The sequence below is a fragment of the Nyctereutes procyonoides genome, unplaced genomic scaffold (assembly GCF_905146905.1).
Source record: "Nyctereutes procyonoides isolate TBG_1078 unplaced genomic scaffold, NYPRO_anot_genome, whole genome shotgun sequence".
NCBI classification, from domain to species: Eukaryota; Metazoa; Chordata; class Mammalia; order Carnivora; family Canidae; genus Nyctereutes; species Nyctereutes procyonoides.
The window spans coordinates 40,918,684-40,945,716 of record NW_026575043.1 but is presented as its reverse complement, the minus strand read 5'-3'; the positions used below and the strand labels follow the sequence as shown (position 1 = coordinate 40,945,716).

Genomic DNA, 27,033 nt, shown 5'->3' with positions numbered 1-27,033 from the left:
AAAACAGCTAATGTCTTAGTACTAATGTGGAGATGGTTTTGACCACATAGAGCCCCTAAAAGGGTCTCGAATATGTAGACCTTGCTTTGAGAGCCACATTAGTAGTGTTACTGTTTTATGGTTAAGATTGCTGTTAGGTAGAACCTTAAGTGGTTTTTATAGCTAGGATTTGTAGGTAGAATGTTATTTATAAGTAGGATTTATTTTTTCCTGTGAGGAGATAAAGAATTGCTGGAATTGTGTTAAGCAGTACATGTAGAACTGTTCACTAACTAGTGGTTATAAATCTTAGTGCTGTCAGAAGAACATGATATGGCTTTTGCTCTGGTAAAATGTGCTATATAAAGCAGATTGTATAATAATTTACAGTCAGTTTTTCCAATAGATTGCTTTTCTTCTATCTTCCTAAATCATAAAAATTCATAATCTAAAGACTACTTTTTAAATACACATTATAATTAGTTCAAGTGCCATTTGATTGGAATGTAGTGCTCTTTTTGAAATTGTCTTAATAGAAATCTATTTTTGTAATATGGAAGATTAAACTAGGGACAGTGGTCCCTAGTTTAGGAACTGAGGAATTCAGTTCCTAAACTTAAATTTTTTTAAAAAAGATTTTATGTATTTATTCATGAGAGACACACAGAGAGAAGCAGAGGGGAGAAGCAGGCTCCCCAGAGGGAGCTCAATGTGGGACTTGATCCCAGGACCCCAGGATCACAACCTGAGCCAAGGCAGACACTCAACCACTGAGTCACCCAGGTGCTCCTAAACTTAAATTTTTAAAGAAACTTTTCCATTATGGAAATTTCACATCTAGCCAAAGTAGACACAATAATTTAGTAAACCCCTTCTTTACCCAATTTCCTCAGTTACCCTCCTGGATAATCCATTTTATTTGTTTTCCACTCATTTCCTTTCTACCCTTCCCCTTCCAATTATTTTGAAGCAAACTGTAGATACCACATCATTTTATTCTTTTTTTTTTTTTTAAGATTTTATTTGTTTATTCATGAGAGACACAGAGAGGGAGGCAAAGACACAGGCAGAGGGAGAAGAAGGAGAAGGCTCCATGTAGGGAGCCTGACATGGGACTCGATCCCAGGTCTTCAGGATCAGGCCCTGGGCTAAAGGTGGTGCTAAACCGCTGAGCCATCCCGGCCGCCCAACATCATTTTATTCTTAAATAATTAAGGATATAGATTTTAAAAATCAAGAATTTACGGTTATAACTTAAAGAGAAAAAACTACGTTGGTTTCTCTTACAAGTAATATACTAATAACTTACTAGTAAAAATGTTCTTAACCTCTTAGACTTTTTTTTTTTTTTTTTGCATCCATGTATTCTCTGACTAGAAACACCTATATTGGATTGTAACACTTTGGTGATTAATATTTTTTCCTTAATCTTTCTGCCTGTTTACTTTGGTAACTGGACTCTCAGTTGTGATTATGCTACTAGACATGGCAGAAAAATCATATTTGGACTACTATATGCTATGGGAGCTTTGAAATTATTTAAAGGTTTTGGGGTTTTCCAGGATGAAGAGACTCGACACAGCCTTGAGTGCATCCAGGCCAATCAGATTTTTCCCAGGAAGCAGCTGATCCGGGAGGATGAGAATCTTCAGGTAATTACAGGCCACTTTGATTATAAACGAAGTATTTAGCATCATAGTAACAGTGTAGCAGACCTAATGGATTGAAGTATGCACTGATAGTTTTGTTTTTTCCTAAATATGCAAGCTGGAGAGTATCTTTTTAGAAAGATGTATTTCCTGAGAATATGTTGTTTGAGATGATCATCTCTATGGCATTCCTTCAGTAGTCTAGATTTTGAATACCCAGGTATATTTGAATTATGTAGATATAAACTATCCTTTTTTTTTAATTTTTTTTTTAATTTTTTTTCATTTATTTATGATAGTCACAGAGAGAGAGAGAGAGAGAGGCAGAGACACAGGCAGAGGGAGAAGCAGGCTCCATGCACCGGGAGCCCGACGTGGGATTCGATCCCGGGTCTCCAGGATCACGCCCTGGGCCAAAGGCAGGCGCCAAACCGCTGCGCCACCCAGGGATCCCCTAAACTATCCTTTTTAGGTCCTGTTTTTATATACTGTATTTTTGAGTGACAGGTTTTATCATCCATTTGTCCAGCCTGTGCTTGAAGACTTTGCTTTACTGCTTTAGAACTCTGAAAGGTTTTTTCTTCGATTTTGAAGGTTCCTTTTCTTGAACTTCATGGAGAAAGCACAGAGTATGTGGGCCGTGCTGAGGATGCCATCATTGCCCTTTCTAATTATAGACTTCACATCAAGTTCAAGGAGTCTCTTGTTAATGTAAGTGATTGCCAACTCTTTTCCCACTAGAGTAGATGGAGAAAGGAAGTAAAAAAACTTATTAATGTTCTCAAAGAGAGGAGTGTTATACAGAATTGGATATGAAAACACTGTGTGCTCCACTTTTCTTTAATTTAGCACTGGGGACACTAGGTTAACAAGCAACTCTTATGCTTGATTTAAAATGATACACATGGTTGTCATCTGAATTGTCCATTGTTTAGTAACATTGAACGATTTGTACTAGGTAATGGTGTATCATTAAAACTTATAAGGGTACAAAGGCTGTGTAGGCTTTTATTCTTCAGTCTTTAGTAGTTACCAACTGCAACTGCCTCAGTTGAGATAATTTCTGGGACCTTAATGTCAAATGGTGAAATGTACTTTGAGCTCCCTGCAGACTCTCATTACAGGATGAAGTTAATGCTAATGGCTTCTTAGTGGAATACGCATGGATATGTTAAATACAATGTTTATTTGCATAATGGATTATATTACTGAAAAAAAGGGAGACTCTCCATTCTCAAGAGCGCATTTACCCCTTTCAGTTATGAGGGTACTCTCAGTGAACTGGTTCTTCATTGCCCTGCCATCATTAGTAGTTTTCAATGAATGTGCCTTTCACCACAAAGATAGGAAAAGTTCATGTAGTTCCATCAAATGAATGCCTTCTTCCTTTTTCATTTGCTAGTATTGCAGCTTTCTTTCTGCGCTTTGGTTGTATAGCACAGAGAAATGTTTTATGACATTTTATAAAAGTTCAGGACTCTAATTCAGACTTCACATGGTGTATTTTGGGGTTTGGGATTCTTTGAAATCTGTTACTTAAGTTTATTTAACTCAGTGGTCCAGAAGTTATCCAACTCCTTTGTCAAATTCTTTACATTGGTCAAAATGCCATTTTGTTTGTAATTGGCATTCAGTATTTATGTAGTATTTATTATTATGCTTTGTAGTTAAGCATTTATATCCAGGAGATATTGTGGCCCGAATTCCTCCTGGCATTTAGATTTGAGCTATGATATCTGTAATAGCTGATAGACACATTGGATTCATCAAGGAAAGAGGCATGCTATGCATTCATACCATAAAGCAAGCACTGTGTTCAGAAGGGCCCATTTGATATTGGATGGTCACAATAGGAGGGAATGGGATAAAAACTATAAAACCCTGGCAACCAGAAATTGCTTCCTCATTACTGTAGAAGTAAAGGCAGTAATAATTAGTAGAATCACCCAGTTTAATTTTCTTTAAATTCTGCATATATGATCAGAATTAATTAAATTGCGTGTGGGGATGATATAGTTTCCTATTACTGTATTTTCCATATTGTCTCTTATTTCTCAACCTAATTGGTTTAGAGCCAGGTATTTCAGAGGATGTTTTTAGATCTATTTGGGAATAGGGTCTGTTGGAGAGAAAACATGGATTTGATCATGTACTTAACCAGCCTGAAGCCTTTCAGTGTTTCTTTACTACTTCTAAGATGAAATTACTTAGCATGGTATCAGGCTTAGTGGTATGATCTTGGTCTCTGCTAGCTTTTCTGTCAGTGTCTCTTTTCCCCCTTCTTCTGCCTTTATATTATTAGTAAAACCACCCTCCTTGAAGTATTCAGCTACACCTCACACCTCTGAGTTCATGAGTCAAAACCCTGTTTAGGTGGTAACTTTTATGAAGCCTTTCTCCATTCCCTCCCTGACAATTTGTTACCCTTGCCTCTGGCTTCTTCGGTATTCAAACACACCTTTACAGCATTTATGAGATGTGTTACAATTTTGTGGTTACTCATCTTTGTATTATCAGAGTCTAGCAGGTTCCTGGTGCTATGGTATTCAGTAAATATTAAGTGAATTTAAGTTAATAAGAGTTTGAAATGGATATTAGACCATTTTGGCTTAAAGCTCACTTAAAAACAAATCTGCTTGACTAGGACCGTAGCTGTATGAGTAGGCTGTTTACTGCAATTGTTGATCCCCATTGTGATTGAGGTATGGTTCTTAAGAAGACTTACCACTATTCTTAATGACCCATTTCTTCAACTAAAAGTGTTTTCTCAGCATTATAACCCTCTAAGGCATAGAGCCTGCAGGACAAGTAAAAGTCCCAAGATAATGGCTTTGCACACAGAAATGATTGTGGAAAAGTATTTTGGTATTGCAGCGACCTTAAACATTTGAAATCAAGAGAGACTAGGATTTCTTCCTACAAATAAATTAATCCCAGCACATTTAGTGCTAAGGCTTGTAAACCTGTTATTACTCCAGAAAACAATGGCTCTTCTTGCAGTAGGTCCAGGATGGAGATCAGAAAGTTGGTGGTGTCGTCCCTCCTCCTTTCCATCTTTCCTTCCTTCCCTCAGCGGATAAGTATTTCAGTAAAATACATGAGATCAAGGGACTCCCCTTTAAAGGTTATAATAACTAAATCAAACACATTTCAAGCCCAAATGTTCCCTTTTATATTGTGGCTTGCTCTGGTTTGCATCATTTTGTGTGCTTTTAAGTCAACATGTTTAGCACTTGAGAAAATGACTTACCATCAGATTTTAAATAGCTACCCGATATCATATATTCTCTTTTAATTTTACAGCACATTGAATAAAAAATGTCTGTAGATATAGATACCATAACATCATTATTTAAACATATTCACTGGGTGTCAGGTTTCTAAGTCCTAGAATAAAGAACATCTGTAGGAGAATACATTTGTAGCATTTAAGGTATGAATTGCTCCCATTCTGTGCTTTTCCCAAACTGTGTTTTTACATGTGTACAGGTATATTTCTTTGCTTAGCTCATTTATAAACAAGTAAGTGTTCAAGTAGAATTCATGAGAATTAAAACAATTTTTGTTGTGTAATTCAATAGACTGCCTCTCAATCTGCTGCTTCTGAAATCCCAGTAAGTAGCATGAGAATCCTGGGTGGTTTTTGCACCTGTGCTTTGGAACAAGTTGGTTTTGACTGTCAGATGCTTACCTTGCAAAGCAGCAGAATTTGTCCTCTCTGCATGAGTCCCTTTCCTCTTACTAGACAAAGTGCTACTGGTATACAATGATGACAATTTGTGGAGTGAGGAAAAAACCCCAGTTCATACATAAACAAAAGGAATTGTGATCTTCACAAAATGTAAAGTGAATTTCAATTAGTAATAATTTGTAAAATTAACATTAGTATTTAAAAGGACATTAGAACTTTTGTTTCCAGGCTGGTCTATTAATGCTTCTTAGGAAAAATGTGGAAATGTAGTAGCTGCAAACACTTTCCTTAGCATTTTTTTTTTTTTTACATTTTTTAGTTGTCTAACTGTAGTACGGCAAAAATCTTTATTCCCCAAGCATCAGAAGGAGGTTATTGTTAACCCTTCATGCACTTTGGCCACAGCATTCATATGCCAGCAGAGGTTTCTGAGGTCTCTGAATCAGTGCTTGAAGAGCAGTTTGTAAATATAAAAGGTGAGAAATAAAGAGTTTGGGTCTTTAACCTGTGACGGTCTATTTCTGACTTTTTATATGAGATTTAGGGCCTAGATATTCCACAGTTTATTACAGATTTTAGGTTTAGATTCGTAATTTACACTGTTACTACCATTTTTACTTAAACTGTATGTGCAGGATTGGTATTTTCCATTCAGGCTCTATAAAGTGCACTGTTTATAAAAGGTAGAAATTCTCCCACTTTTAAATTCTGATGCTTGATAATAATGCACATGTGCATGTGCGCACGTACAAACACCATGAATGAATTAAAGTAAACGTATTAGGGTATGCTGACATAAAATTTCCTCGGAGTGAGACAGTACTATGGATCTTTAGTACTGTGCATGTCTATTAAAAATTTTAACTGCTGCTCTTCTGCTTTTTTGGATTGATGCTCTTATGAATTTTGGTGTCCATGATATAACTGTTGGCCTTTGGAGGAGTTAATAGCACTGAGTGTGTCTGATGCATTCTTTTGAGCATGAGTTTGGTGGAGATTATAAGAGGAAAATCACTGTAAAGGAAGTTAGAATTATCTGGCAGGTACAAGGTAGAGGAGAAAGGAGCAAAAAGAAAATGAGTTGCTACAAAACACTGAATCAGTGGGCTAGGGAGGATTTGAATGTGACTTTAGATTTCTTCCTACTCTTCCATGGGTAGAACTGTCCATAAGGAATCTGGTTTATTTTTTTTTAATTTTTATTTATTTATGATAGTCACAGAGAGAGAGAGAGAGAGAGAGCGGCAGAGACACAGGCAGAGGGAGAAGCAGGCTCCATGCACCGGGAGCCCGATGTGGGATTCGATCCCGGGTCTCCAGGATCGCGCCCTGGGCCAAAGGCAGGCGCCAAACCGCTGCGCCACCCAGGGATCCCAGGAATCTGGTTTAAATTCTATTTTTCTCTTAAAGGTCCCTGGTGGAGAGGCCAGTTAGTCATGAAAGAAAAACTAAAGTACAGCTCATACAGAAAGGAGAGGCAATCTTAGAGGAAGAAAGAAAGGTGCATTATTATAATCGAAGGAGCCTAGGCTAGAAGACAGACATGGATTCTGATCCTGTCTTTGCCAGTAACTTAGACTGTAGAGGCTTAACCTCCCTGGGCTATAAAATGGCCTGGATTCAATGGTATAGATTGCAGATGATCTATAATTGTTTGCTAATGGGGTTGAATATTGGATGTGTCTGGTTACAAAAATGGTAAGGGATCCTCTTGATATGTGAGGAAAATTGAGAAACCTAAAGCAGTGGAGTAGGTCTTAAGTAGAGAAACTTAGTGCATTTTGGTTGGGTGCAGAAGAGGAAAAGAAGGCCTGTTCTACCTTTTTGGAAGAGGAGGCAGTCTGTGGAGGGAACACTGAAGGGAATGTTAGGGTAGAAAGGAGAAGAAAAGAGGGAGTTCATTTGATATAAAATCAGGTATTTCTCTCTTATATGTCTCTTTTTTTTATTGCTGCATATTAAACTTTCCTGCATGTGATGATTTGCATGAGCATTAACATCTGCTGTTTTTCATATCTATGACCTGAGTACACATGGTTGTTTCTGGTGACTTGCTAGTAGAATCTGCATACTAGCATCCGGTATTTTTATCCTTCTTTCTTAAATATGTGATGTTAAAATGCGTGAATATTAGCATTTCAGATACGTTTTAGGTAGCAAATATTTTGCATGCTCTGAGATGTTTCATTATTCTGGAAGTCTGGACACAGGCCCTTGGGGTCTAATCCAACAGAAGGGGATATAAAGCTTATCTGTTCTTTGTAGCAGAAATAGCACAGGCTCCTTCACTCCTTGGAGGAGCTGCTGATACCATTAGTTGGTTTTCAAATTTCATAGTTATAAGGAAGGTGATTGAATGGGACCCGGGATGCAGGGAACTTCTGAGAGAGCAGCCTCTCCATGTGGATTACCTCACTCCACTCTAGACTCTTCTATTCCTCTGCCTGAGACTTCTATGTTGTGACCATTTGATGTTTGGAAAACATAAGGAGACTTGAGAACTGGTCTGAGGAAGTCAGGAAGCAGGCAGAATTTTAGTTGGTAAAACTTTAGAAAATTGAAAATAGAATTCAGGTCTCTAATTGTCAGTTTTGCACCCACTTTTGGGAAGGGAGGGAGAACGGGGAGGGGGTACATTAAAACAAAACAAAAAAATAGCAAAGCGATATGAGAGTCTGTTACAGCACATCAGAGGACTGGCCTGCAAACAAATCAGTGTCATCTTCCACTCTCCATCTTTTTTTTTTAAGATTTTATTTATTTGAGAGAGAGAGAGAGAGAGAGGACAAGCTGGGGGAGAGGAGAAGCAGACTCCCCCCTGAGCAGGAAGCCCAACACAGGGCTCCATCCCAGACCCTGGGATCATGACCTGAGCCAAAGGCAGACTCTTACTCAACTGAGCCACCCAGGTGCCCCCATCTCCATCTTTTTAATCGACTACTCTTCCTTTACGATTTATCTCTACTGATTGATATATATTGTTGTTTTTTCCTTCTGAGATGTACAGGTCTTGAAAGAATTTTTAGCTGTATCAGCTGCAGTTTTTCACAGCACCTTGTGGTTAGGGACTTAACACGGCCAAAGTTCAATTTTTCTCTTAACACAGTCAAGAAATCTTCACTTATTCCCAGTCCTATTACAAGTATAAGGGAATTTGTAGATTATAGACTTAGAACTAAACAAGAAGGCTTTGGTCCTGAAGTAGAAACTCCCAGTCATTATTTTACTTTCTTTTCTTATTTAATCCCTGCCCCAGTTTCTGTTTATTGTCCCAGACATCTAGCATTGGCTTCTTTTTAATTCTCATGTCATTGTTCTGAGAGTTCTCGGCTGACTTGCAACTGCATGGTGGGGCAGGGTTTGCAGGAATCCTGTTTGTGAAACTGGCTCAGATAATATGATGGCCACCATGTGTAGGCAGCACTCTCTTGTTTCTGTCTTGGAGACTGCCTGCCTCTTGCCTTGCTAATAACTATGAATGGTTGGAATGTTACTTGCAATTCCCAGAGCCATGTTTTGCCTGGGCATGATACAATATGAGAGACGGTGGTCTACCCCTTCTGTAAGGAATGAGTGTATCTACAATTATCTTACCAGGCTCACTTGAGAAATTTTGGAAATTGCTGTTTGAAACCAGGGGTTGAGTCAAGGTGAATTGAGCCAAGAGGGGGAAGATTCTCATGTCAACTTAAGGATTTGTCACCCTGTTCAAATGCTTCCCCTATCTGCCTCCCTTCCCTTTTCCCAGCCCTCTTCCACTGTTGTCCTGCTTCTGTGTTCAGTAGAGTCTGCTCACCAGATTGGCAGTGGGAGAACCATTCCAGCTTGTTCATACCTCAAGTCCCACTTGGCAAACAGGGATCCTCCTGCCTTTGAAGCAAATTAGACCTAGCTAGTTTTAGCTTTGACCACCATGTGGCCTGCTCCCTCCTCTTTGATGCTTATGAGTCTTCTCTACTGAGCACAGAGCCTGACAAGCGGCCGTGTCTTTTCTGTGCAGCTTGCAGGCAGTTTAGATCTCCAGTCTTTTTCAGGATGCTCCTTTGCTGACACAAAGCCACAAGCCTACTTAGTCATTGGGGCAAATAAGTGTAGTCCTACTGTCACCTTGATCTGTACTTCTCCGTAAACAAGACAAGATTACCATTCTGCTTCCCTTCAGCTCCTTTGTCATTGCAAATCACAGCTAGCTGTAGAGTGTAAAGTAGTACTTGGAGAGATTGAGTTTGATACTTGAGAGATGACATATTTCCCTGTTTTTCCAGAGGTGATGCCTCCTCTTCATTGCTTGTCCTCATACTCAAACATGACTTGAGACTTGATTTAGAGGGTAAGGAAGGGAAATGTTAATTCACTCAGTAGTAAATCACTTGAATACTACTGATCCAGATAAATTTGCAGTTCTTTTTGCTCCTTTCCCCTATAGAGCTTTTGAATCTTTCTTATTGGACCCATTGAAAGAACTGCAGGATCAATGCCTTCTTGACTAAGGGGACTTCATCTTTTTTAATTGCAGGTTCCATTACAGCTTATAGAAAGTGTTGAATGCCGAGATATATTTCAGCTTCATTTGACATGCAAAGACTGCAAAGTTATCAGGTATGTGACATGTTTTTGCTGATGTTTAGTGTGGAAAATACATATTTTTAGAAGAATGGACCCATGGTTTGGTGACAAAAAAACAGCTTTTGAGGGTCAACCTTGTTAGGAATATTTTCTAAGTAGTTAGTGCCTGGAATATTTCATCTTTAGGCTACTTTGCTATTTGAAAAGTGATTTAAAAATTTATTTGGAAGTAATTTCAAATTTACAAAAGTGCAGTAATTAATATATTACAAAGAACATCAATATTGTTAACATTTTACCCCATTTGCTTTCCGTTGTTTGCAGTGTGTGTGTGTGTGTGTGTGTGTGTGTGTGTGTGTGTGATTAAAGGGTTCTTTTTCTGAACGATTTGAAAGTAAGTTACGTAATCTTGGCTTTTCACTCTGAAATACTTTGGTGTGCATTCCTAGGAATAGGGATATTTTCTTACATAACTATAGTATCATTATCAACTTCACAACTTTACACTCATAATACTTTTATCCATGTTCTAGTTTTGTCACTTGACCTAATAATGCCCTTCATACCATTCCTCTCACCACCACCCACCCCCATCTTGTTCAGGACAGGATCCATGCAAGGTCAGGTAATGCATTTAGTTGCTATGATTCTGTAGCCTTCTTTTCATTCTGTTTCATTTCATTTTTCTTTTTTCTTTTTCTTTCCTTTTAAAGATTTTATTTATTCATGAGAGCACAGAGAAAGAGGCAGAGACATAGGCAGAGGGAGAAGCAGGCTTTCCATGAGGAGCCTGATTCAGGACTTGATCCCAAGACCCTGGGAAAAAGAGCTGACTAAGCCAAAGGCATACACTCAGCCATTGCTGAGCCACGCAGGTGACCTTGTAGCCTTCTTTTAATCTAACACATTTTGGACCACTTTTGTCTTTTATGACATTCACATTTTGAAGAATATAATCTTTTATTTTAGTTGAATGTTTCTCATTTTGTGTCTGTAAAGTGTTTACTCATGGTTAAATTGAGGTTGTATATTCTCAGCTGCAGTACTATATGTGTGAGATTGTGTTCTTCTCAGGGTACTCTATTACATCTGGAAGCAAGCAGTGTCCATCTGTCCCTTATTGGTGATATTAATTTTGATCATTCTTGTCAAGATGTCACCTGCTTTCTGTATAATTTCTACATTTTCTCCCTTGCAACTAATGAACAGTCTATAGGAGGCACTTTAAGACAATGAAAATATCTTGCTTCTTTCACATCAAGTTTCTCCATTGATTTAACATCCATTACGGTTTTTATCTGATGTAATCTTTACCATTATAATTTTTATCGGATGCAATCCTTACTATAGTGGTTGCAAAATGATGCCTATGAAATGTGTTTTTAAATTTAGTAGCTCTAGAAATTCTAAATTCCCCAAGTTTTTACTTTATCTCTTTGAATAATTTTGGAGTGCCAGTTAACACCATATGTTGGCATAATGATGAGCCATATTGATTGGGATGAGGGAGAGGTTTAAGTGACCCCCCTTGGTTTTCACGTAAATTAGTTGCCTTTTAGCCATTGAGATTTGGCTTGCTTTTGGTAGATACTAACTACAACTCATATTTAAAAAGTGTATTTATTAATTACTCCATTTTAAACACATTTGAAAAGGTGAAGTATTTTTTGCCCTAATTGAATCTAATATGTATCTAAAATTGCAATTCATAATAGAGTTGTTTGTTCTCTACATGGTCATAGCTGAAAGTTTCAATGTAATATATCTTATTTTGGATCTGTAGTTGCTGATTTATTCTAATTGCTGACTAGACAGATTTTGAAATTATTATCTAACTGGCTGAAGGTTATGCTGTGATTTATTTTTGAGCTTGGCCTGATATGTCATATCAAAACAAAATGAACTTCTCCTAAATGTATTTCTTGACAGCCTTTTTAAAGCTTTGGTGGAAGACGTAGAAGGAAACCTACTCATGGAAGAGAAAATTGCTGTTTTACTTTAATAATTACCATTAAGTAGTCTCAGTAGTGATTTCATCAGCCTAAAAGGTTTTCCACATGCCCATTTTTTTCCTTTTTGACATTTTGTACCATTGGCTAAAATTTGTTGGACTTTTTATTATAAATGATAAACATAAAAATGACCATCTCTAATGCTTCCTTGACTGTAGTTGTCACTGCACCAGGAGGTAGACACTCTTGAAGTGGTAGCTTCCCTTAGTTCCATTGTCAACTGCCTTCTAATTACATCCATACTTATTTGGCTTTACAAAGGTGTCAGTTCTCAACCTTTGAGCAATGTCAAGAGTGGCTCAAGAGACTGAACAATGCAATCCGACCACCTGCGAAAATAGAAGATCTCTTCTCATTTGCATACCACGCTTGGTGCATGGAGGTCTATGCCAGTGAAAAAGAACAACATGGAGACCTGTGCAGACCAGGTAGACTCTTCTAAAATGTGCAAATGGTGGCTTTATTGAACTACTGTTTGAAGTACCCTTAACATGAAATGGGACTCCTAAGCATACATGTATTCATTCAGTGTATATTTTATGGAGCACCTAACATGTGCCCATCATTCTTCTAAGCTTACAAAACATGTGTCCTGCCTTTTGAGGGAAAAGAAGAAAACTAGATTTGGCATCACCATCAACTGAGCCTAAAAACAACTTTACTGAGGTTTAATGGGAATTGTAAGAAGCCTAATGGAAGGGAGTCATGAGTGTTGCACATTTGGGAAGACTTCACATCCAAAGTGGCTTTTGAGTAGGCTTTGAAGGTAGAATAAAGAAGAATTCATTGATTAGAGGAAGGAGGAAAATGTTAACACAAGTTGCATGAACAAAGATCCAGAGGTATGTGAAGGTAGGACACAGAATAGTGGCATACAAAATGGCCTTTCCCTATCTTCTTATTTTCAAGTCAGAGATTTCCTATTATCACCCCTGTCATCTCATAGGTGATAAAACAGAGGTCTAGAGAGGCCAGGTAACTCGCCTCAGGACAGAAAAACTGAGCCTGTGCTGGAGCTCAGGCCTCCTGACTTCCCAGCAGATCTTTGTTCCACTTTGTCTTTCTCCCTCAGATATGGCTTAGATCAAGTTCATGATATTTCTTCACATATAGTTGCCTGTAAACTTTTGATGCCACAAATAAAATTTTGCTGGTCCAACACTCAGTCTTTAGTATGACCAGCCTGGAAGCAAAGTCTTGGATTTCTAAGCAGTGAAAAGTTGTGAGTCTCACAGCACTAAGCTGTGAGCAGCTTACTCTTAGGACTCTTTTCTTTAAACCTCAGTTTTTAATCCTGAGTTTTCTATCTTAACCATTCTGCCGTGGGTCGTTTTAAACATTTGAGACTAATTTAGCTTTCTTGCATCACTTTGTTTCCTGACTCATTCACTGGTTGAAAGTTTTAGTTCATAATTAAAATATAACATAAGCATCATCTTATTTTTAAAGATGCTTTGATATATACTTTTGTTTAACTCATGATCTCATCAAGCAGACAGGATAGCCTTTGTGTCTCTGTTTTGGGAGACAAAAAAGTAGAACTCAGAGGTAAAGCCTGTTGCCAAGTCCCACTGCCAGTCAGTGACAGAGCTAAGACTTAACCCCAGTTCTTAGCTATTGAGAATTGACTGTGTGGGGTGCTGTGGATACAGAGATGAAAAATAGGCACTGCCCTTTTGGAGCTACAAGGAAAGCCTCAGGAATCCAAGCTACCTATGAGCCTGGTCAGGCCAGTGAAACCCAGAGAAAGCCACAAGAGTCCACACCATCCTTGATAGCATATGAGAATGTGCTTAAACTGTCTCTGACTTCACTTCTTCATTCATTGCATCTTTCTTTTTCCTTCTTTATTGAAATGACATTGTATTTTGTTTTTGTTGTTGTTATGGCTCTTTTCAGGGTTTTTGTCCCCCAAGTTTATTTACAGTGAAATGCATAAATCTTACATGTATTTTTGCTGAATTTTTAGTGTGTCTTATTAAATTTTTAGTCTCTACCATTTCCTAAGATAATGAAGTTAGTTATATCTTGCTGCATGATGTTATATAAGAACTTCAGTTGTTTAAGACTCCTAACTCTAAAGGGCATTTCCCCAGTTTTAGGTTGGTTAGTCAACAAGGCTTGCTTTTTCTCCTATCCTGTTTTCTCACAACTGCAGACTGAAAATTCCTCATCTCTTTAGATGATTCCTTATTTCCTTGATAAAATAAGTTTCTTTTGGATTTGAGCCATCTCTTAGGATATTGCTAAGCAGGTCAGAACTTCACTCTTTTAGTTATAGATGGCTTTTTCTTGAGCTGGGATGACTTTGGTCCCCAGATCCTTCTCTTCCTAATACCTGTTACTCTTTGACTATCAGAATATGTCCAGATGTCCATAATGTTCTCTGTCTTTTCGTTCATTTGTGATGCATGGAGATGTTTAGGGGGTAGAGTACTCATTTAAGAACTAGGGAACCTGAATTCAACCCCATACTTTATCATTTAACTCAAAAAATGATATTGGGCAAGACATTTGTCTTCTCTGTACTTTAGTTTTCTTTGTTCTTCAAACTGAGACATTCCTGTTCTTTCTGCCCAAGCTGATCTGGGTATCCTGAAGATTAAATGTTATTGCTGGAGAGTTCAATTTGGTAAATATTTGAGTGCTTCCTATGTGCCATGCTTGTCAGAACATTTTGGAAATTGTGAATATATAAGGTGATGCCATTGTAACTGATTGGTTGGAGCTTAACTCTGAGTAACAGTTGTATTTTGTTTCTTCCTAATATGTCACAGATCCACACTGAAGTTAACCTGTCACCACTTATATGGTATCTTATTGTACTTCAGTGGCTTGATTTGAGTGTGTGTGTAGATATGGCTTTTTGCTTTTTATATATTTTCACTGTGGAGTATCACAAATGCTGTGGTAGCATTTTTAAAGCCAGTCAACCTGGTTCTTTTGTCTCCACTCTATATTGTTGAGTGTTATGGTGGCTACAGCATTACTCACCAAATATGAGCATACCAGACAACCACATTGTTGTAAGTCATCTTTAGGGTGAGACAACACTTGTGATATTTCACAGTGATGCCTTTGTATAATCTGCTCCAACGTATGAAATCATAAGCATAGACTCTAAAGGTTTGGAGTTAGTTTAGTCTTTTAGCGGTTAATAAAGCCTTTTATGGATTGGTCTCTGCCTAGTTTGCTAAGAGTAGAATGTGTTCGGAAGGAAGGGAATGGGAAAATTGCATCATTACTTTGTATTCATATAAATCTTAGTTTCTGACTGTTGATGCTGTCATAGTTAAGTCAGCCACATTTTGGCCATAGTTCTAAGTCTTAATCTGCTTTGGAAAAAGTCTCAATATTGCTGTTGTTATTGGAGTCACCTGTGAAACTTGAAAAAGTCTTTGCGAAACCCTTGACTCCACTCTTGGACCCATTTCAAATTCTAAAAAAAGGAATGGACTGAAAGCTTAAAGCTTCTCTGTCATGTGCTCAGTTTTCTTCTCTTCATTGTAGTTGCCTTCTTGGTGATCATTCTGTACTTCAGCATCCAACAGGAGTCCTAACAAATGACTGCACAATTCAGTTGTTAGTTTAGTATATCAGGCCCATGTCTCTGACCTCTCTTCTGTGAAAGGCCCATTGAGCACATCTTGTTTAAACCACAAAGAACATAGGACTTTAGGTCTTAAAACTGGTGTGCAGCTGCCTATTTAGTATAAAGTAAAAGCCCTTACCAGCAGAGTCTGTCTTAGGAGTTTGAATGAAGTCCATTAAGTATACATTTTGATGACTATACTGGGATCTTTGTTCATAGAAAAGAGTGATTGAGGGCTGGTTCTCACCTTCTCTGACTCTGGTGCAGTTCTTATTCCTCATATCCTGGATAGAGAATTGGCTCTTTTTTCAGAACTTAGGCTGGACTTGAATATCAACATGGGCTTGAATGCGCAGAATCACCCAGGGAGCTAGGCTTTTATAGGGGGAGGGGTTTAGACTGACTATTGACACTGGTTATGATAGAGGGGCTCATTGCTTTAAAAAGGTCCTCATTTCTACTAAAATAAGAATTGCTGGACTGTTTGCATTTGTTGTAAAAGAAATATTAAACATTAAAAAAGGATACATCCTCACTTGGGGATGGGGAGGGCAGATAAGAGGGTTGAAATGGAAATATAAAGCCAGACAAAAAACTTATAACCATAATATTTTAAATGGGATATTATAGGATATCTAATACTGGATCAGTGGAAACCTAAGAATTCTTAGAGGGCAATTCTTAAGGGAAATCAGCAAATAGATGTGCTTAGCATTGACTTTTCTAGCTGAATAAACATAAGGGAACTTCTAACATAATTTGGCAAAAGTCAATTGAATTACTCATGTATTCAAGGTCTACTTCTAGATTTTTTTTAAGCATTACTTTTCAAACTAAGTTATTGTCCACTTGTGGGTCATGAAATCAAAAGTTTTCAGGAATGAAATACAAAATGAAATGAAAATATCAAAATGCATCACACATAGTAAGGGTGAGTAGTTTTGTGAAACTCTTAAAAATAAACTTGTATTGAATTATGTAAAACCTAATTCTTATTGTGGGTTGTGATGGTCATTTTCAAAGTTAGGAAGTCTCTGTTTTAGAAGATACATAGGTGATTAAAACTCCCTTGTTTTCAAGGAACTTGGTGACATATTTTATGCTTGCTACACAGTATATATTTCTTTGTGTGTAGCTCAGAACTTCATGCTCCTGATAGTGATTCTAAGCATTTCTTTGGGCAAATTGCTGCTGCTGATGGTGATTTGTCAGTGATTATTTTAAAATTAGAGGGACCTTTTATGGTATCTGTGTGTTTATGCTAAGATTGGAGGTACTAATGTTAAGAGTCATTAATTAAAGTACTTTTACCTTTTGCAAAGACTTGGAGCTCTATCACAGGTGGGAAAAATCTCATTAATTAATGAATTATCATAGTTTTATAGTTTTTAGATAGCAATTTAAAGAATGAAGGATTCTTTAATATTCTTGATGGTCACTATTACTTGCAATTTGTAGACAGATGGCCACCCCATTTCAGATAGCTTTTTTCCTATTTGAAAGCCTACATCACTTCTAAAACTTTTCCAAAATGGGATGTATTCATCGCTTCTCGGCCTTTTGGCTAAGATCAAGTGCAAAATGGGATGTATTCAGCTGATTATTTCTTCCTGCATCTCTGCACCTCATCTTTTTATAGCTCTCCTTCAGGAAACCTATAATACCTAGTTTAAGCTCAAGAAAAGCAGTTTAAATGGGAAGTAGTTTTGTGGAATTGTCCTTCATTTGAGTAATTGCGGTTTCCTATTCTGAAGCTCCTTTCCCAGGGAGAGCAAAGCTTTATACTTTGATCACCAAAGCAGTCTGCTTTATGCTTGTATTTGTTATTGTAGTTTCTCCCAGCCCCCACCAGCATTTATTTTACAGCCTGTAACTCTACATATTAGAGATAACGCTTAGTGGTTTTTTATTTGTTTTACTGCCCCCCTAGGACTCTGTTTTCAAGGAAGAAAGTTATTTCAGATTTAATGACTTTTATGTTAGGTTCACTTACGCCTTTGTTGCTTGCTGTCTTTAGGAAGAGAAAGCCAATTTCATTAGCAGATGTAGGCGGGTTTTACTTGTTTGGGTGAATGTTACAAATGCTTAGCACTTTACTTAGTAGCATTGTGTTTTCTGAGATTCTTGGGTACTGGCAGTTACAATTTTGTGATCTCTTATCTGCAGTTCTGTAATCTGTGAGACTCTGAAAATCAAAAGATTTTTATTTGGTGGCTTGATATGATCTGAGCTGACATGAAGCAATTTGTTGCTTTACTTATTCCATTTCGTGTGAACTATCCAGGCATGTTACTGTAGAAATATTAATGTTTGATTAGTAGACTCTGTTGAGAGCATTAATCTAATACTATAGTACATATACCATCTTAAACTACAGAAAACTCAAGTTTTGAAATTTGGCCCATAAGGTTTCTGATGAGGAGTCGGAGATTTCAGTTACTACTATTCTTAGTGAACTTGTTGATTTTATTTTTTAGGTATACTGTGAGTGTGGAAAACGAGAGTAGTCCATATAATGAGGACTGGGTTTTGGGACTAGACAAACATGCCTTAATAAGCTCTCTCAGTCTCAGTTTTATCCTTTGTGAAATGAACTTGGTAATAACCATTCTGAGTTGGTAGTAGTGATTAAATGAGATAACATAATTCTTGATCAAAATTCCAAGATGTGGGAACAACCAAGTGTTCATCAGTAGATGAATGGATAAGAAAGATGTGGCATATGTATACACACACACACACACACACACACACAGGAGTATTGAGTCATAAAAAAATTTACCATTCGTGACAACATGGAAGGAATCTAGAGGTTATTATGCTAAGTGAAATAAGGCAGAGAAAGACAAATACCATAGGATTTCACTTATATGTAGAATCTAAAAATGAACAAACAAAAAAATAGATAAAGACTCAATCAAATACAGAGAACATATTGGTGGTTGCCAAAGGGGGAGGGAGGTTGGGGATAGGGAAAATAGGTGAAGGAGATTAAGAAGTACAAGCTTCAAGTAATAAATATGTCACAAGAATATAAAACACAGCATAGGGAATATAGTCAGTACTATTGTAATAACTTTGTGTGGTGACAGATGGTACCTGCACTTAGGGTGAGCATTTCATAATGTATGCAGTTGTCAAATCACTATGTCATATGCCTGAAACTAACATAATTGTATCAGCTATATTTCAGTTAAAAATTTCCTCATTCCTTTATATAGTTTTATCCTGACAGGGACTTTTTAAACTAAAACTAAATATATGTTATTTTATTTATGTAACTGAGCCAGGGTAGCTATGCTTTTATTCTGCCTGTTTTGCATAAATGATATTCATTTCTTTCTTTTTGCTGTCCTTGCCCCCTAGGGGAGCATGTAACGTCAAGGTTTAAAAATGAAGTGGAGCGGATGGGTTTTGATATGAACAACGCCTGGAGAATTTCCAACATCAATGAGAAGTACAAGTGAGTTGTATGGGTGCCTGTGGACCGTGTTTCACAGCCAGTGCCTTTGCAAAAATGTTAGTTCTCATGTGGCAGAACATTTGAACTTACACATTTTCTTTCAATGGAATTTTATTAAATCTAACTGCACAGTCTTCAAAGTACTTCTTGAGCCTTCTGTTCCCATTGCTGGACACTGGGAGTGGAAAGTGATGCTTCATAGGATTCTAGAACCTTCCTTTCTATCCCCTCCATGCCTCTGTGCTTCTTGGTGTGTGCATTTTCTAGACAATGTTGTGTTCACATGTAGGCAGGCAGTGTCCACTGGTCTCATCACCACTTGATGTCACATGGGAGATAGAATCAGTGATCTCACAAACCAGTGATAAAACACTTAGAAGCTAGTTTTTATGATTAATTTTACTCCAGAATCTATGAAATAGGCATAAGTAGTATTCTGTTCTTCCTAACTTCATAGCTATGACCATTTAATCATTAAATATTAATATAATCATTATTAAATATTTCCCATTACTTTTTTCCTTAGAAGGTGTAAGTACTTTGGTGTGGGGGCAGACAGTTAACTAGTATGATTTTGGTGGTCCGGATTGCTATAAAACAAAACAAAATTGTTCAGGAGATTTAAATTAGTATTTTTCCTCCTCTTAAGATTCCCTCTAGCAGTTGGAGACATTAATCATTATGTTTTTTGAACTCCCTCATATTACAGTAACCATTTTCCTGGTGTATTTGTGAGTAGCCATCAGCATTTCATTTTTCATTGGAAAAAACTATAGCTGGTCACTGTATGTAGCTCTTAACATGGACCTTGGTCAAGGAATTAAAAACCTGGGGTATTGTGAAGAAACAGGAGCTATAGACCTGTCATTCCTTTACCTGTTCTCAGTCATAAGTCAAAGCAGAGAATGGAGGTGGAGACTGGAGGAGAGCGAGGCCTCAGAGACCCTGAGACTGCCACAGACTTTACTTATGTGTAACTCTCCTTTCTTATGGTGGAAAACTGCTTATCTACATGTAAGCAGCTAGTATTTGCTTAAGAAGTGACTACTATGTACTGTAACACTTAAAAAACGAATATAATGATCAGAATATTGGGTGAAGTCAGAAAACTGAGTTAAGCTAAGCTAGTTGAAAAAAAAGTTTGAGTTCAAAAGCCATTTGGTTTTCAAAATCCCAATTCAATATGGGTTTTGAAAATTAACTTTTGTCTTTGAGTCCACTATCTACTCAGAACCAATCATCAGGACATTGGAAAGTTCTTTCTACTACAAAGAAGGAGAGTTAAATTTATTCTTAAGTTTTAAACAAGATAAAAGAAATAAGACAAAAGAACAAGACTCATGGTTAACATATTAACTATGGTCACAGTGTCCCAGGTTATTTTTAGGAATTCGTGGGTCTTAAGTTTATAGAGCTACTCTTGGTCGTAGATACTCTCCTGGTTCAGTGGCTTTTAAATTCCTGATATTTAATCTTCTGGAAATTGAGAACACAATGGAGATATTTAGTGCAGAATGATCAAAACCCCCAATTCCTAAGCTACTATGTGTTTTCCGCCTCTTCCCCTAGTGCATGAGGTAGGCTAGGGCCAGAGGATGGTGGCGCAGGAGAAGGAGGAATTTGTGTATTTTAGGATTTGGATTAAAGGTCTTGCCTTCACTGTTGAAAAATATTGAGATACCCATAGAGAGACACTGTCCTGTAAGTAAAAAAAACCTATCAGAAAAAAACCCTGCGTTTTGGGGCACCAGCTTGACTAGCATGCAGCTACTGGCTCCTCCCTAATGAAAACAACTTTCTCCCCACCCTCCATATAATTCTGATATAGAAATTATGATTAACAGCTTACTCGCATTACTAACTTGGACCAGTGGGACTGTGATTGTGTATACAAATGTCCTGACTTATGGTACTGCTTATACATACCTATGCCTGCACCTGTTACCTATAATTAGGACCCATCAAAGAATATGTTAGTAATTCTATAAGGTCTCTAGAAACCTGAAATTGTCGGCTCTTGTCCTTCTTCACATGTTTCTCTTTGATGAAGCCTGAAAGAGTAAGGGGGTCTGGTAGAGATGACAGACTACCGCTTTTATAGTTGGACTGTGTACTTTTGTCTAGTTAAGAAATTACCTGTATGTTTGTTAAAACAAAGTTACATGAAGTAACTGCCTGTAGACTCCTTTTAATCACTGATGTTAATTTAAGATCACCAAACTCCCAAAGGCAGAGTCTAAAGATAGTATCACATGGTATGTACATAAGCACCTAAGGCAGCTAGTTCTGCTGAGTAGGCCAAGACTTAAGCTCTTTATTGCCTTTTAACTGGCTCTGGGGTAGTTTGATCAACATCCTTATGTTGACTCACATAGTGTCTCTCCCTCTTTTCCCTCCCCGTCTTCTTCCCCTACTCTCTTTTTCTCACTTTCCCTGTTAGGCTGTGTGGTAGCTATCCACAGGAGCTCATAGTGCCTGCCTGGATCACCGACAAAGAACTAGAGAGTGTAGCAAGCTTCAGGTCCTGGAAGCGCATCCCTGCTGTCGTTTACAGGTAAGGAAGCCTGGCAGGGCCCAGCCTAGTTGGTGCTACTGCCCGCTGCATATGGTCTGCTGCTCTGCTGCTGCTAACCTGGGAGGAAGGGAAGGGTTCAGAGAACTTCCCAAGCAATTATGTGCTTCCTTATTGTTAAAGCCCACTCTCCAGTGATGCATCAGTCCTTACCACATCCAGAACACTTTGCTGATGGTTCAAGTGATAAGAAAAATTTGATAAGTTGCCAGTCTTGCTATTTTAAGATCCTTCTGACATTTTTTTTAAGAGTTTATTTATTCGTGAGAGACACAGAGAGTGAGGCAGAGACCTAGGCAGAGGGAGAAGTAGGCTCCCTGTAGGGAGCCTGATGCTGAACTCGATCCCAGGACCCCAGGATCATGACCTGAGCCAAAGGCAGACATTCAACCGCTGAGCCACTCAGGCATCCCTCCTTCCAACATTCTATGGGAAGATAATGTATTACTACATTTCACTTCCAGTTTGGCCTTTGAATTGAGAGAGGAGTTCCAGAAAGTGAGAGTTGAGTCATTTGTGATTGTCTCTGTGGTTGAAACTTTGACACATGAAAGAGCTCTGTTTTGAGAGAGAGCATTTAAAGAATGCTAGGGCTTGGCTAGATAAAAGATCTTAGAGATCAAAGGCATGAGAACTAAGGGAGGCAAGTTCTAGAAGAGGATGGTGGCATGGTGGCAAGCACAAGTTTTTGGAGTCCAGGTCTTTTCACTGATACTCCTTGCTGAGACACCTTGAATAAATTCCCTAACCTCAGCCTGTTCCTAATTAGTAAAATAGGAATGATGTTCTACTTTACAGGTATGCTGTGCCAACTGAATGAATCTGTAAACACTGGGCTTCTCTAAGCGGTACATGGAGTAGGTTGTATTCCTGGGGGCTGCTTTTACAACTCATTGAATAGCTCACTTCTTAAAGACTCATGTTAGGATTTAAAGAAGTCAAAAAAAAAAAAAAGAAGTCATTCCCTCTTATTTTGAAACTGTTTCAGATGTCATCTCTATATAATATTTACATTCTCCATTTCATTTTTCCAGCTTACAGACTTTTTGGGCTTTCCTTGAATTTGGGCCAAACCAGTGGGGCTTAGTTAGAGATTTTTATGCCAGGAAGCATTCCATTGAAATATTGAGGTTGTAGGAAGGGATTTATCTCCTTGTGGAATTTCCACTGAGGTAACCAGCTTGTTCATTTAGTCCACTGATGGCAAATTCTGATGGCCATCCTGAATAGAGAGAGATGAAAAAGTGTTTGTTTCTGGCCCAGGGAATCCATTAAGTTTTCAATCTCAATTTTCATCACTGTTGTTTTCAGACACCCCTAGAAAAGTAGGTCACCAAATTTACCTATCACTCAAGTGGCAAGGATGACACAGGAATTAGAGAGCAGGGAAAGCTGAAAGGATTTGCGTCTTATCAGTGATCGGCCCAGCTCAAATAGGGAAAGCAGCCAGCTGCTGCTCTGTGGCCAACAGCTGTGTTAGATCAGCCCTGGCATTTTGTAGGGATTTTTTTGTAGACTTTGAGCATAGGGAGGATGGACTATCCTTTTCAAAGTATGGGGCTTTAGGTGAATTCTCCTTGTTGGTTGAGAAGTCTTATAAGTGCAAGTTGAAGAAAAACTTCCTAGAATAAACAGGGGAAACCTTTTTTCCCTTTTAAAATTTATTCTAGAGGGCATGAGCCATGAGGTTTTTTTTTTTTCCCTAGCCCTTCTTAGGGACCATAGTGTATAAATAAATGAAATTTTTATTTCCAGTTTCTCCAAGGAAATCTGCTCTCAGAGGATTACAAATGAAAGTTCTTGGCATAGGGACACCTGGTGGCTCAGCCATTGAGTGTCTGCCTTTGGCTCACAGCATTACCCCGGAGTTCCGGGATGGGGTCCCCCTCGGGCTTCCTGCATGAAGCCTGTTTCTCTGTCTGACTATGTCTCTGTCTCTCTCTGTGTCTCTCATGAATAAATAAATAAAATCTTAAAAAAAGAAAGGAAGATAGATCGATCGATCAATCCTTGGCATAAAAAAAGAAGAAAGTTTTTGGTATAGTCTACACAAAATCAGATAGGCTTTCTAGGAACTAGCCTCTGTTTTGGAACATGTATCTTGTATCTCTGAGCCCCAAACTGCATTGTTAAATTATTAGGGAGCTTTGTAAAGGATATGTTGAAGAATATTTTGGGGATACTCTGCCATTCTCTGCTTTGCCAGCCCAGGTGGCAAAATGCTTCTGAATCTAGCATACATTTACTGAATTTAATTGTCTATAGACTACAGTAATGATTCCTGAGGTTGCTAGCAGCAGTTATTTGACAGCACCACACTGAACTAGCATCCGATTAGTGTTTTGTTTTCCTACTGTAATGAGAGAGTGTTTAATTGGACTTATCATTGAAGACAGAGATTACTCTAACACAGCAAGATAGTACAGAGGGCATCCATCTGTAGTGCAAATCACAGCAACCCCCTTTGTGCATTGAGTAGTCATTAGATATTTCTTGTCCTTTAGGGAGCTTGCCTAATACTAACTTGAGGATATTTTAAACATTTACATGTTTCTATATAAAATTGAAGCTTTTAGTATTCAGTGGGGGGACTCATCCATTGGACATCTTAATTTTTATAACTTTTTCCTGGTTTTGTTTGTTAAAATGGTAGAAATGCTCTTTAGTGATTTTTAGCTGTGTTGTTTTAGTTCTTGATCATGCAATCTAAAGTATTTTGGAAGACTGCAGAAAACTGCTTATCGCAACAGCTCAGTTGGAATATAGCTGTTAAAATGCCATGACCCTTTAAACCCAAGATCCAAGCTGAAGAGTGCCATCTTCTGTTCCTCTTGGGCACTGCTGAGAAGCATTGCAGAGAAAGAGGATGCTCAGGAAAGATCCTGCCAGCCTCTTTTGTAAAGGTTGACATCAGTCAGCTCCGTTGTTTTCCAATGCATATTATATATGCTAGTAGGCATTTTAGGAATTAGGTTTTATTTACAGTTGGGCTCCATTCAGCAGGTGAGCCAACTGAGCATGTTCACAAGTGCTTTCCATTACCTGTCTGTCTCTGTCTGGGAGGATGTAAAAATTGCAGGCAAATGGATGGTTCCAGTGAAATATGGTTCTTGCTGAATTTCATTGATTGCTGGTGAGCTTTAGGATTAAAAGCAAATTTTTTTCTCACATTGTTCCTTGAAGATGACAAATAGATTCAATAATATGTTTTATTTACATCTGTCTCACACATATGTTATATGTTGTATGAATGTATGCACTAAGATTTTTTGTTTTAAAGATTGTATTACTTTGAGAGAGAACACGTGAATTGGGGGAAGAGCAGAGGGAGAGGGACAAGCAGACGTTGTGCAGAGTGTGGAGCCCTGGGTAAGGCTCCATCACAGGACCCCGAGATCATGACCTGAGCCAATACCAAGAGTTGGATACTTCACAGAGTCACCCAGGCACCCCCTGAATTTACATTTCATTTTATTTCGCTCATTTATTTTAAAATATTTTTTAATTTACTCTTGAGAGACACAGAGAAGCAGAGACACAGGCAGAGGAAGCAGCAGGCTTCTTGTGGGGAGCCTGATGTGGGATTCGATCCTGGGACTCCAGGATCACACCCTGAGCTGAAGGCAGTCACTCAACCACTGAACCACCCAGGCATCCCTGTATGTACATTTTAATGGGAGATAGGACATGGACACTTCCTCTCTGGGAGGTAAAATTGGGGGCATTTAAAATTTTTGTTTACTGACTTCTTACTCTGATAATTTAGTTTTATAATGAAACGATTACTTTTATAACTTTTTAAAAACTTAGTGATTGTCACATATAGTTCAGCCTTTTAATGTGTACAGTTTGGTGATTTTTAAAAAAATATATTCACAGGGTTGTGCAATCATCATTACAATCCATTTTAGTACATTTTGTACCACCTCAGAAAGAGACCCCTGACCCATTAGTAGTCACTCCCTATTGCCTCCCCAATCCTCCTAGCCTCAGGGCACTAGTAATCTACTTTGTTTCTGCAGACCTGCCCAATCTGGACACTTCTAATAAATGGAACCATACACTATGTGGCCTTTTGTGACTGGCTCTTCATTTAGCATAACATACTCCAAGCTCATCCATGTAGGATTTATTGGAACTTTATACCTCCTGATTGCCAAATACTACTTTTATTACTTTTTAATTGCTAAAATTGCCTACCTAAATACCTAACTAGAAAAAGACTGGATTTTAGTATCATCTTAAAGTAGACTTTTGAGGAAAATTTGTGGTCTTAACTTTTTAAAAAAGGATCTATAAAAGAAATAAAAAATAAAAAAGGATCAGAATATGGCTTATTGAGGTTTTATGCTGTTCATTTTAAGAGCTTAAGGAAAGGTAGCTGGTGCATTGAGCTATCTGCCTATAGTAAGAGCAGTTTGTGAGTCTCGAAGTCTCAGGGGATTTTGTAGAGTAGTCCACTGTGGGCCAGGTAAGTGTTTGAGTCCCAAAGGTGATGCCTTTGGAAAGAACTTTGGGACTTTGAAAAGAATCCCCAAGCCAACCATAAGTGCACAGTTGCTGTAGTGGGCCCTCAGAAGTTATTGTGAAAACAAATTTTTCTGTGACAGCATCTGTTATGCCAGGATATTCGGGTGCAGTATTAAAAAGGAAAGATGTTTCATTATTGAGTGCAGAATGGGTGTAGTATTTGTAGATTACTTGTCACCTGATTTTCCAAAAGTAAATTTAAAGATTCAGATGTTTACTTTATGAATATTAGCTTTTTAAAAGAGCATACGCTTATCATTTTGTTGGTAATTCTACAAAGGTCTCTCAATTGGTAGGATTTTTTAGAAAGATCCAGATAGGTTTTGTTCTTTATTCTTGTTGCTATAGAAGATTTCTGCCCTGAGGAGACTTGAAGCTAACCCATCACTTACCTGTATTCAGGCCCTTCATTAAGACATTTAAAATCTACTATCTTACTTTTTGTGTGAGCTTAGAGCTTTGAAATGGGGCCACTGAGATGGATGCAATTGTTGTGTCTTGTTCTTTGCACAGGCACCAGAGTAATGGAGCTGTCATTGCCCGCTGTGGACAGCCAGAAGTCAGCTGGTGGGGCTGGCGAAATGCTGATGATGAGCACCTGGTGCAGTCAGTAGCCAAAGCTTGTGCCTCTGACTCCCGATCAAGTGGCAGCAAGCTGTCGACTAGGAACAGTTCTCGAGACTTTCCCAATGCGGGAGACCTTTCTGATGTGGAGTTTGGTAAGATGATTCCTGGGTCCAATGGCAGCAAGTGTTTAGAGTATTTGTGAGAACTTTTTCTTGAAATGGCCTTTTCCTTGTAAGACAGAGAATTTGTTTCATAGGAGAGAGAGGGTGAAGCTTAAATTAATGGTATTATTTGAGGAATCATAGGTCTTGACAGAGAACCAGAAGACTGTTTTAGACATGGTTTAAGAGGGTTAGTGTGTTGGTGGTCTTTCTTGTCATTGTGACAGAATGGGGTATATATGATAGGGGAT

The 27,033-nt window shown here is 38.1% G+C and overlaps 1 protein-coding gene across 9 annotated transcripts in view; it reads left to right on the top strand.

Moving 5' to 3' along the window:
- The window catches only part of MTMR3 (myotubularin related protein 3), a 140,669-nt gene that overhangs the window by 93,988 nt on the left and 19,648 nt on the right, over positions 1-27,033 (top strand). For all 9 annotated transcript variants that reach the window (XM_055322428.1, XM_055322431.1, XM_055322422.1 and 6 more), the window contains 7 exons: positions 1,542-1,631; positions 2,223-2,339; positions 9,836-9,918; positions 12,159-12,325; positions 18,856-18,952; positions 21,393-21,506; positions 26,568-26,773. In XM_055322428.1, coding sequence (XP_055178403.1) covers positions 1,542-1,631; positions 2,223-2,339; positions 9,836-9,918; positions 12,159-12,325; positions 18,856-18,952; positions 21,393-21,506; positions 26,568-26,773 — 874 coding nt within the window. The remainder of the gene's footprint in view (positions 1-1,541; positions 1,632-2,222; positions 2,340-9,835; positions 9,919-12,158; positions 12,326-18,855; positions 18,953-21,392; positions 21,507-26,567; positions 26,774-27,033) is intronic.